General features: G+C 41.9%; 1 protein-coding gene across 2 annotated transcripts in view; it reads left to right on the forward strand.

Annotated features, from left to right (window-relative positions):
- timm50 (translocase of inner mitochondrial membrane 50 homolog) overlaps positions 1-7,039 on the forward strand; it is a 52,188-nt gene extending 45,149 nt beyond the window's left edge. Inside the window, exons 10-12 of one of the 2 annotated variants that reach the window (XM_080844617.1) lie at positions 5,170-5,326; positions 5,745-5,851; positions 6,485-7,039. In XM_080844617.1, the coding sequence (XP_080700743.1) occupies positions 5,170-5,326; positions 5,745-5,851; positions 6,485-6,586 (366 nt within the window). In that variant the 3' untranslated portion in view covers positions 6,587-7,039. The remainder of the gene's footprint in view (positions 1-5,169; positions 5,327-5,744; positions 5,852-6,484) is intronic. The other variant, XM_080844618.1, reaches the window with a different exon arrangement.
- Positions 7,040-12,140: the final 5,101 nt, after the last annotated feature.

Raw genomic sequence — 12,140 nt, forward strand, 5'->3', positions numbered from 1 at the left:
TTCCATCGTCTATGTCCAAAGCTTTCTCTGAATTCATGGTGCAGCATAAATATATTGACCCTTGGAGACATAACAAGCCTTTAGCAAGGGAATATTCATTCTTCTCTCACGTCCACCATACATTTTCTCGTATAGACTACTTTTTTGTTGATGGCTCTCTACTCCCAAAGGTTACAAACACAAAATATTTACCAATTGTTATTTCAGATCACGCTCCCTTGCTTCTTGATATTGACTTGAATTCCAACCGTGCGGACCGACCCCCATGGAGACTGAACTCCTTACTTTTATCCGACCCTTCTTTCTGTGAATTAATTTCTACATCCATTGACACTTTCCTTAGGATAAACCAAACTCCTGACACATCTTACTCTTTACTATGGGATACCCTCAAAGCTTACCTTAGGGGATACATTATATCATATGTATCACACCAAAATAAAACTAGGAAAGCTAAGCAGACAGACCTTTCCAATGCCATTCTTGACCTTGATCACCAGTATGCACTGAACCCATCTCCTGAGCTCTATAAACAACGCCTTGACCTTCAGGCTGAGTTCGACCTCCTGTCAACGGGGGCAGCAGAGAGGTTATTGCTCAAGTCTCGTGGCTCTTACTACGAATATGGCGATAAAGCCAGTCGCCTTCTAGCACATCAGCTAAAGCGTCATGCAGCAGGGCGCACTATTCCACAGATAAAAAATATCTCAGGTGCCTTAACTATTGACCCTGTTGAGATAAATTCTGCTTTTAAGTCTTACTATTCCTCTCTGTACTCGTCTGAGTTCCCACCCAACTCTGATAACATGTTCCATTTTCTTAATAACTTAGATATCCCCAATATAAATTCCACTCAAGCTGATCAACTTGATGGCCCTATAAATTTGGATGAGGTTGTGTCTTCTATCTTCTCATTGCAATCAGGCAAAGCTCCGGGTCCAGATGGGTTCCCTCCTCAATTCTATAAGAAATTTCACATTCAATTGGCCCCATTGCTTCTTTCTGTGTTTGAGGAATCTCTAAAGCAGGGTTCTCTCCCCCACACTCTAAGACAAGCTTCAATTTTTCTTCTGTTAAAGGAAGGGAAAGATCCTGATCTGTGTGGCTCCTACAGGCCCCTGAGTCTCCTCAATGCTGATGTTAAGGTCTTAGCTAAGCTGTTAGCTACCCGCATTGAAAATGTTCTTCCCTGTATAATATCTGAGGAGCAGACTGGTTTCATTAAGGGCAGACATTCATTTTTCAATATTAGAACCCTGTTTAATATTATCTACTCCAAAGACACGTGTCAACTCCCTGAAGTAGTCATCTCTCTGGATGCTGAAAAGGCCTTTGATAGAGTTGAGTGGGAATTCCTTTTCACTGTTCTGAAAAAGTTTGGCTTTGGGGATACACTAATATCCTGGATACGCCTCTTGTACACCTCGCCCCTCGCCTCTGTCAACACCAATAATACAAGGTCTGAATATTTCAATTTATCTCGTGGTACTCGCCAGGGCTGCCCACTTTCTCCCTTGCTTTTTGCTATTGCTATAGAGCCCCTCTCCATAGCTGTCAGGAATTCAACCTCATTCCTGGGGATAACCCGTAGGGGCATTGAACACAGGCTTGCATTGTATGCAGATGATTTGCTTTTGTACATTACTGATCCTCTTTCTCAACTACCTAACATTCTGTCGTTATTACAAAACTTTGGCTCCTTTTCTGGGTACAAGCTCAATCTACAAAAGAGTGAATGTCTCCCTATTAACACAAAGGCTCTTCTGCTTTCCCAGTCTGACCTACCATTTCAACTGAAAAACTGTAGCATCAAGTACCTGGGAGTAACTGTTACACGAACACTGTCTTCTTTATTAGATGCAAATTTTACCCCCCTACTCAGCAATATGAGGTCTGCTTTCCAGAGATGGCGTAATCTGCCCCTGTCTATGCTTGGTAAAATTAATGCAGTTAAGATGAACATTCTTCCAAAATTTCTATATCTTTTTCAATGTATCCCCCTATTTTTGCCTAAATCATATTTTAAATCTATTGATCAAGCAGTCATTTCCTTCATATGGAATGGAAAAACTCCTAGGATTAGGAAATCTCTCTTGCAGCAGTGCTCACTCAGTGGAGGACTGGCTTTGCCAAATTTTATGTATTACTACTGGGCAGCAAATATCCATAAATTTCTGTTTTGGGTACATAACGCCAAAGCCCCGTGGTGCCAGCTCGAGTTGAGGTCGTGTGTGTCGTCCTCACTTCCTGCTCTCCTCTTCTCACCACTTCCAACATCTCCCTCTCGTTACACAGATAACCAAATTGTCTGTAACGCCTTGAAAATTTGGTATCAATTCAGGCGCCATTTTAAATCATACTCCCCCTCTACTCTTATGCCAATAAACCGCAATCATCTTTTCCCACCTTCTTTTCTAGACTCTGCATTCCGGTTGTGGGAGAGAAATGGCCTACAGACGTTCAATGACTTATACACAGACAGAGTTTTTGCTAGCTTCACAGACCTATCGGCTTCACACGACTTGCCCACATCACACTTATTTAGATACTTTCAAATTAGGCATTGTGTCTTAAAGACTTTTTCTGTCTTCCCCTCTTCACCCCCTAGGCAGCCATGGGAAGACCTCTTTAAACTCCAACCCAATCAGAGGTCACTTGTTTCCCACATTTATCGGGGTCTTCAGTCATTTAACACAGAGCAGTGCTCTAAAAGCGCCGCTGCCTGGGAGCAGGAGTTGGGCGTACAATTTGAGGAAGATTTCTGGGAGAGAGCCATCAACAGAATACGTAATTCGTCATCATGTGCCCGTTTGGGCCTGATTCAATTTAAAATTGTTCATAGAATGCATCTGTCAAGTTCAAGGCTATCCAAAATATACCCAGACACTGTGGACATTTGTGTAAAGTGTGGAGGCACACCCTGCCACTTGACTCATATGTATATGTCATGCCCCAAACTTGACAATTACTGGATCTCCATCTTTAAAATTCTCTCAGAAATTTTAGGAATCACTTTGGAACCATGCCCTCTTGTAGCCATATTTGGTGTTTCGCCCACCCCACACGTTCTAAACAAGACCCATGCAAATGTTGTGGCATTCGCCACCCTACTGGCTAGGCGTAGAATTCTTTTCAACTGGAAATCACCACAGCCCCCTCTTGTATCTGTCTGGTTGAAAGACCTCATGTTTTTCTTAAAATTAGAGAAAATCAAATTCACTCTACGTGGGGACACAAGTAGATTTTTCAAGCACTGGCAACCATTTATACAATACTTCTCTGACTTACAAACACTCTCTTGATTTGGTTTCCTATTCTCCTTCTACACTGCCCTAGTATTTATAGGACATATATCTATTCCTTTCAATAATCTGTTTTGCAGCTAACCACCAATGCTCTGTCCACCATGTTTTTTTTTTATTATTATTATTGTTATTCATTATTATTATTATTATTTATTTTTTGTGTGTGTTTGTTTTAGGTTCATCTTTACTGTGCTTATGATTTGTGTGTCTTGAGATGTATCTGTATGCCTGTTTTGTTAAGGGAGGGGATTGGGTGGGTGTGTGGGAGGGGGATTGGGTGGGTGTGTGGGAGGGGGTGGGGTGGTGGGAGTTTGTGCTCTTTGACTCTTGAATTAATATTTGTACTGTACAATTTAATATCTGTGCGTTAAAAAGCAATAAAAAAACCTTGTTCAAAAAAAAAAAAAGATAGGAGGCTAATCAAAAATCAGTAGGCTGGATTAATGAGAGTGAATTCGAGACCCACCACAAGTGAGAAGTGGAGGGAGAACAAGTGATATATATATATATATTGGTTGGAGATCGCAAAGCGATCACGTGGGACAATGACGTCATCAGGTTGCGTGAATCCGTGCATACGAACACCAGCCCCCGTACCGATTCAAATCTACTCACTTTCTACCCCCGATTTGGATCGTTGCGGATACAGTGTGCGGATAGAGAGTGCTCGTCTAAATGATAGGGCTATCTGTATTAGCTATCTGTATTAGTTTGACAAACTAGGCTTCATGTAAAGGGCCCTTTAGAGAACAGGCTGACGTGTGCCTCAGCATCCTGTCTAGTGGCCCACCCCCTCTCCCTCCTCCCTCTAGGGCTTACAGATGACCCCGCTGATGGAGCCAACATGGCGTCCCTGTCTAGTGGCCCACCCCCTCCCTCCTCCCTCTGGGGCTTACAGATGACCCCGCTGATGGAGCCATCATGGCGTCCCTGTCTAGTGGCCCTCCCTCCTTCCTCTGGGGCTTTTGTTCACAGTTCATGGGGACAGAGATGACCCCGCTGATGGAGCCAACATGGCTTTTAAAGCAGGCTGGTGCAGGCGAAAGTGTGTCTGTCTGTCTGTATGTCTGTGTGGGTGTGCTTGATAGGGGTAAAGGATCCTACTTTTTAGAACCAGCAAACAGCCCTCTACTTGTTTCTGTGACTGTTTTCCAGTAGAGAGTGGTCTGCTCTACATTCAGTTAGTCATTTCCATCCTTAATTAACAAATCTTTACATTTATATTTCAAATATAATGAGCATATAGCTCTGATCAGGCCTACAGAATCACTGTTCAAAGCTTTCTCTTCCTGCTGCATGGTGTCTGTTAGCATCTAGATTTGGGCAAGTCTTTTGATACAGAAAAACTCCTATTAAAACCATTTCATGTTTCACAACTGATGATGCACATTTACTTCAGTATTTTGTTCAAGACTTCTCAGAATGCCCACTAGATGAGGTAGGGAACACTTGTGAACTTGGCTTTCAAATTCACAAATCCTGATTAACTGATCGAATTGGCAGGGAGGCATTTAACATCCACAACACTTTTTAAATTGTTCACTGGGTGACTTGATAGAATACCATTACCCTCCATTATCTATTTAAAACTGCAACAGACAAGCTGATTCAGGCAAAAATATGAACAGTGTCCACTTCAAGCTACTGCAGTTGTTAAAGATGGCATATTGTTTTGACTACTGCACATTTGGTTGTGTTCAGTACTCTATAGGTCTCACTAGACAGTTATGACCACTCCACACTTCAAGTCAGGATTTAAATCTAAAATCCTCAAAGCTGTGCTGTTTGTTAATGTTTCGTTGATTCCAGGGCTACCTTTTGTAAGTCGTTTTGTACATCCTTTTGATGGATTTGTCTTTTGCAGGATGTATCTTGTCTGAACAGAGACACCTCTAAAGTTATCGTGGTGGACTGCAAACGGGAAGCTTTCAACCTGCAGCCTTTCAATGGCATGGCGCTTCGCAAGTGGGATGGAAACTCTGAAGACCGCACTCTCTATGACCTGGCTGCCTTCCTGAAGAGTGCGTGGGTTTGTTTGCTTTAGAATGTGTCTGCTTTCCCCTCTGTTGAGATACACACTACGCCATGTTCTTTGCTCTAGTGATGCACTGGCATCAAATAATATTTCCAATAATGTCAGCTGACTATAGTGTAAACACAGCATTGCTGATGAGAGACTTTATCGTTATGGAATTGCAGTGATGTTTCTATTCATCCATACATTGGGTTTTTCCATAGTTTATGCAACACATTTCTGTTACAGTTTCCTGTGCACTTCTTTAACTTGGGCCTGATCCGTGCAGCTACAGCTAGCTGACTAATACTGATGAGCAAATCACATTTCTAGTGTTGGTTTTATCAGCTGTTACTAATTGAACTAATTCATCTGTGCATCCATACTGTGCACAAATCTTAACGGTGGGTTTCTGTCTCTGGTAGCCATTGCAATCAGCGGAGTTGATGATGTCCGCACAGTGCTAGAGAATTATGCCCTTGAGGATGACCCCATTGAAGCCTTCAAACGAAGACAAGCACAGCTGGCACAGGTGAACTATACTTTTTATACACAAAGTGGTTATGAGAAACATCAAACCAGTTGGAGAACTGCTTTTGTTAATCCATGCGCTTCCAGGATGTGTCTGTGTTTTAAATGTGTTTGTTTAAAGGTGATTCTTTAGTTTAAGTTGTCAAAAATGATTTGCATTGTGATGGTAGATCTACAATGTTTTTTATTATTATTTTGCACAGCAAGTGTATCTGTAGTCTTGTGCTTACTGTACGATTAAGGCACTAAACTACATCTCAGTGAAGCTGGACCTGTCAGAGTGTGATAATTACAGTGAGAGGGTGATCACTCAGGTAACAATGCCAAAGCATGGCACTACGTTTGGACTCTCTAAACAGACTGCTTGTTTAATGACCGTTATATGTGGTCTTGTTGCTGAATTTCATCCCATGTTAAAAATATAACCATTTTGATGGCGCAGACCAGTGTCATGGATCTGGTCATGCTGAAGTGACACTGATGGGCAGAACTCAAACAGCACTAGTGATGCTGCTGAACCACAGTGGAGCATTCTATCTACTAATACAGTATAACCTCTTACCAGCATGTTTATCTTTGTGCATGCGTGTGTGTATATGTTCATGCTTTCTCATATATCTCGTGTTTCTCAAAGCAGGAAGAGGAACAGCGGCTATCAGAGTTGGCTCAACAGAAGAAGCAAGGCTTCTCCCTAGGCTCTATCGCTGGACGCTGGTTTAATTCAAAGCAACAATGAAGAAATACAGAAAACACATTACTTGCCAGCTACACCCCAACAGAACTGTCACTAAACGGGGTTGGAAATACCGGCAGATACGTGCAGATCCCATCTTGTCACCTCCACTGGATTGTCACCTTTTTGGGATGTTGGCAACAGACAGCACTGCCCTCCCTCCTCTCGCAGGCACTACATGGGCGGGTTCCTGTCTGTCATCTGTTGGCCCATATTTCCATGAAGGTTACACAACATGTCTTCAAAGACTGACCCATACACCTGGGTCTAGACATTTAAAGGCAACACTCAGACTATAAAAGGGTAGCAGGGTGTTGTGACCTAATGTGAAATATTTGTGTTTAGGTCCAGAGCTTCATTAGACCCTGAGTGTCAATTGTCTCTGTTGCCTAAAGTGCTTGTGGTTTATCAAATGCAGTTAATGTCGCCCATCCAGTTATTCTTAAATAAATAAGTTATGGCAACTTTCAATTGTTTTTCTTTAAATTAATTTATGTCCCCTACAATTTGGGTTTGTTGTCTTCACTTGTTTTGCTCGTTGACTGCTCACATGTAATCTGGCTGTGATAGTCAAAACCAAATTGAAATGCTTGTGTTTGTTTGCCTTTCAGTAGGTTAAAGTATAATTGATGACTTTGATTAGACCTTTTATACTAATTAGATATTTTGTATCTTTTACAGATTTGTATTATTACTTGATATTTTGCTTATTAGTAATGCTCACTATAGGTAAACTTTAGTATTGCATCACAACAATTAGCTTATCTTTCAATACCATTAGCTCACCGATCAACAACAATTGGTTTACCTTTTTTGAGTGCCTCTTCTTTAAAGACTACCAACTGTGCCCTCTGAAACAAGTGTCACAAATTGTGTGGGCAATCTACAAGATTTAGTGTCATTGACCTGTGTAATGATGGCCGTGTGAGGTGATGAAGGTGTGGTATTCGACCTAGGGTCAAGGCAAACATGGGTCTGGAAAAGTGGTTTAAATATTCTGACTTCACAAATGCAACTGTGTTGCATTGTGCTACCTTACTGCACAGATTCAGCTGTAGGTGGACCTAATCAGAGCCATGTGCATGGTTCTGGCACTGATATACATCCAATCATTGTTACATAAATTCATTCAAATCTAGGTATATAATATATACATAACAAATACTGCAACGATCAGCAGAGGTAAATTGTGAATAAAAAAAAGAAAATTAAGTTTGCATGAAATGTAGCTGTTCTAAATGATCGGTTTATCACTGGTATTGTGCAGATTTCACACAATCAAGTTACAATTTTTCACAATTGTTAACACCCGTTTTTCAAAACAATAACGGTGTTCTCAAAACTGCACACAGAAAACTGAAAACCTCACACACAAAATGCTAAACCTGACACTCCCTTTGCGTGATGGACTCTGCCATCAAATCTCTTAACTGTTCACAAAATGGAACTCGTTTTTCTCGTTTTTCATTTGGTAGACACAGCCATATTTTCAAAAGACACACACATACATTCATTGAGTACACACAACTAAGCATTTGCGGCACACTACTAAGCATTTACAGCACACTGCAGTACAAAATTGAATACACAATCATCGAAATGGAACACCATATGAATGACAATGACTCGAGCCTGAACCATTTCTCCTTTTGTAAAATGTCTCAGTGTAGGCCTACATTTTTCAGTCAAACATAAAACAGCTGACAAATATGCAGCAAAAAAGGTTTTATTTCGGTACACACAGAGAACAGTACAGTACTGTGAGCACACTATATTCTATTGATATGCAGTATTACAGTACACAAGGCAAACAGATTTCGTACTTGTTCTCCATCCTGAAGGTTATAATGAAAAACCATGAAAACATGGTATCACAGCGGCCCAAATCTTATTAGAGATGACCATTCTCCTTCTTCTTTCTCCTCCTCCTCCTTCTCCTCCTTGTCCTCCTCTTTCTTCTCTGTCCTCCTTCTCATCGACCTCCTTCTTGTCCTCCTCTTCCTCCTCCTCTCACTCTACCCCTCTCCTTCTCTGGTTGTCGATCTTTTTAAAGTTCTCAATAGTTTACCAAACAAAACAGAGGCTCACGACATTTTTATGGTGCAATCCTCACTGCAAATTGGTCAAAATACCTGAATGTTTAGAGATTTGACTATTTGTGTCTTGTAGGTGTGCTTCGAGATTTTACCTGAGAAGTGTGTGAAACAACTGAACATTGTGTACAGTGTTTTGACAACGAGGTGATGTGTAATTGACATCAGAGTGCAACCAAGGAAAATCCCAGTCTAATGCAGATAAGGGAGTCTTAAGTAGGCCTATTGCCAAATTGGGTCGAGCGATTGGTACATGAAGTGAAGGTTATGCAGATTGTGCCGAATTTTCGCATTTTAGGTCTTAACAACTGTGAAAAACTGTAACACAGTAATTGGCATGGCTAATATATTTACTACCCGAGTAACTGGAGAATCAGTTTGAACGTACGCACATAATCTAAAATCTTTTGATCTAAAATATGTCATGCAATAAAAACTTTGGCTCCACGTTATTCCACGTGTCGTGGTGGTCAGACAAATGGCGAAGTAACTCGCCTTTGATGAGTGGTGGCGTGTGTCTGGTCTTGGGTGTGAAAATGCCTTGTGTCAGAGAAGAAAACAGAGGAGCGGAGATCTACTGCATAACAAATACTGCAACGATCAGCACAGATAAATGTGAATCCAAACGAAGAAGTTTGCATGAAATGTAGCTGTTCTAATGCTCGGTTTATCACCGTATTGTGCAGGATTCACACAACGCAGTTAACAAAGGCAATGATGCTAATATATTTAGCCTACTACCCGAGTAGCTGGAGAACCAGTTTGAAAATACGCATATATTTTAAGCTAAAATATCAAATGTAATGAAAACCTTGGCTCGACGTTATTCCACGTTTCGTGGTCCCACAAATGGTGATGTAGGATAACTCTCGCCTTTATCGAGTGGTGGCGTGTGTCTGGTATTGGGTGTGAAAATGACTTGTGCCAGAGGAAAAAACATTAGAGGAGAGGAGATATACTGCATAACAAATAGGGTACTGCAACGATCAGCACAGATAAATGTAAATCTAAACAAATAAGTAGTTTGCATGAAATGTAGCTGTTCTAAATGCTTGGTTTATCACTGGTATTGTAGGTAACTCTCGCCTTTGATGAGTGGTGGCGTGTCTTGGGTGTGAAAATGATTTGTGTCAGAGAAGAAAACGTTAGAGGAGCAGAAAGGAAATTTCATGTCAATTTAATTTTGAAACAGCAACAGACATGAAATTCACCTGAAGGAGCAAAACGTCTATAGCCTATTACTGGAATAATATAAGTAGCCTATAGGTTAACGCAGAGGGAATACGTACGATTTGTGCAAACGGTAAATGTATGGGAAATTCAACTTCACACCTGAATGTGAAGTGCACTTTCACAGTTGTTGATGCCTTCTGCCAGTAACATCTGTGTAAAACAGCGTCGTGTGCCTTTCCGCTCCTCTAGTGTTTTCTTCTTTGGCACAAGGCATTTTCACACCTGAAACCAGACACACGCCACCACTCATCAAAGGCGAGAGTTACCTCACCATTTGTGGGACCACGACACGTGGAATAACGTCGAGCCAAGGTGTTGAGGTGTGAATGTTTCTCATGATGGACTAGCCCTTTGGGTGGCAATAACGTCTTTGCCTTCCAACCCGAACCTAGGCTGCTTGATATTGGTAATAGGTCCATACGTTACATCCTTCTCTTCTCGAAACTTAATGGTGTGTAGCTAATATTTACTTTTGGTTCCTAGAAAGAAAGAAGAGCAAACTTGGTGGCACTATGGAAGTCTAGTCAGATCTTGTATGTAGCTCTACTAATTATTTTTGTTGCTGCTTAGCGAGCTGCACCGTCTTGAGCTGCCGCTTTCAGGGGACAGGCGCGGGTGAAGTTAAGGCAAGGCTACCAGAGGCACGCGTTGACCTCATTACAATAACAATGGATAAGTACATAAGATGAGCAACAGTTCCAAACAATCCATTGTCTTAATCTCCCAAACAAGCAGTCAACATGTCTGCACATAAAACAAACGCGTCGGCTATGCACTGATACTGTAGCCCACAAACGGTCGAAATCGAACTGATTATGGCCTTGAAACGTCTGCGTCCCTGTCAAAGTTATCGGGGTCAGTGTTTATTATCATGGACTAGGTCTTGCCCCCGCCGCCCCACCACACACACACACACACACACATGACGCTTCACTCTAGGTTGGATTTGGACGTTAAATGCATAAACGAGTGAGGGATGGGGTTCGGCATCCGGGGAAATATCTGAAATGTCTTCTTTCCGGCGAAGTAGCCTACTCCGGACACGAGCATATTCAGGCGTTGGTTGGGTGGCATCTCTAGCGATACGAGAGTGACCTGGCATTAACGCTGACATTCCCAGAGGTAATTGGAACATAATTTCAGACAGTGCTTTAGTCTTCTGTGTCCAGGCCATCACAACGGGCGGTGGAAAAGGCCAGGTGCTCTAAATTACCATACAGCTGTACCCGTGTCTAGCCCACTAACCCCCAACAACGCACAAAAGCGGTTAATCAGAAATCTCAAATGTTCAGTCTATAAACTACCCCCACCCCCAAACGCCCTACCCCACTCATATTCCACCCCGGATCTTTCTGAGGCGTGATAAAAGACCTTGCCGGTTTAACGACTCACACGCGTCAGGACAATTAGCAATTCTGGGATGAATGGAGGGGCAGCCACCCCTACACATCCACGCGCGGGCCCCCTCCCCCGTGAGGTCGCTTGACATCTTCAGTGGCACGCGACATTGAATGGACAGCTTAAAAAGCTCAGTAAAATGAACACCCTGGAGAACTCCATCTACCACCATTACTTTTTAGTCAACATTTGTGGAGGAATGATCTTTCCTCATGGTATAATTAAAAAAACAAGTTAACAAAAAGTTAAGCTATGGAACTTCTATTATATTCTATTCTTCAATTTGTAAAGTAGGCTGCTACGAATAGCCTAACTAGTTCAAGGCTGCACAGTTAAGGTAGGGCCTTTCATATAGTTTATTTGTTTGTTTTTATAGCCATTGGCTACACACAGGCGAGGCCACAACTAGGCTATGTTGTAGGTGGTCGGTGAAAACGGGCAGTTTAGTTGTAACACAGAGGAACACTCGGCTAGATGATGCGCAATGTGAATACGCTACGTTGATTAAAAAAAAACATTCAGAATAATTTAATGTATTGTATTCTTGTCAATTCTCTTAATATGCTATAGGTAGGCTACGAATTTTACTGACCAGGAATGAGGGTGTCACTCTCGAAGAATTTGCATACATCTGGCCCGCCCCCGTGAAGGGGTATATGTATTGCCACTGCGCCAGACTTCTACACTAAAGTTCAAAGTACAGAAGAGAACTGGAGCAGGACACTACCCTGTTTCATTGAACTATCCAAGCAACCTATTCCACTTTCTCTTGTCGTTGAACTGCTGGGAAACAAAGACTCATTCCAGCCCTGTTTCTGCTGCAACCTTTTTAT

Source organism: Sprattus sprattus (genome assembly GCF_963457725.1).
Source record: "Sprattus sprattus genome assembly, chromosome: 9".
In the NCBI taxonomy this organism is placed as follows: domain Eukaryota; kingdom Metazoa; phylum Chordata; class Actinopteri; order Clupeiformes; family Clupeidae; genus Sprattus; species Sprattus sprattus.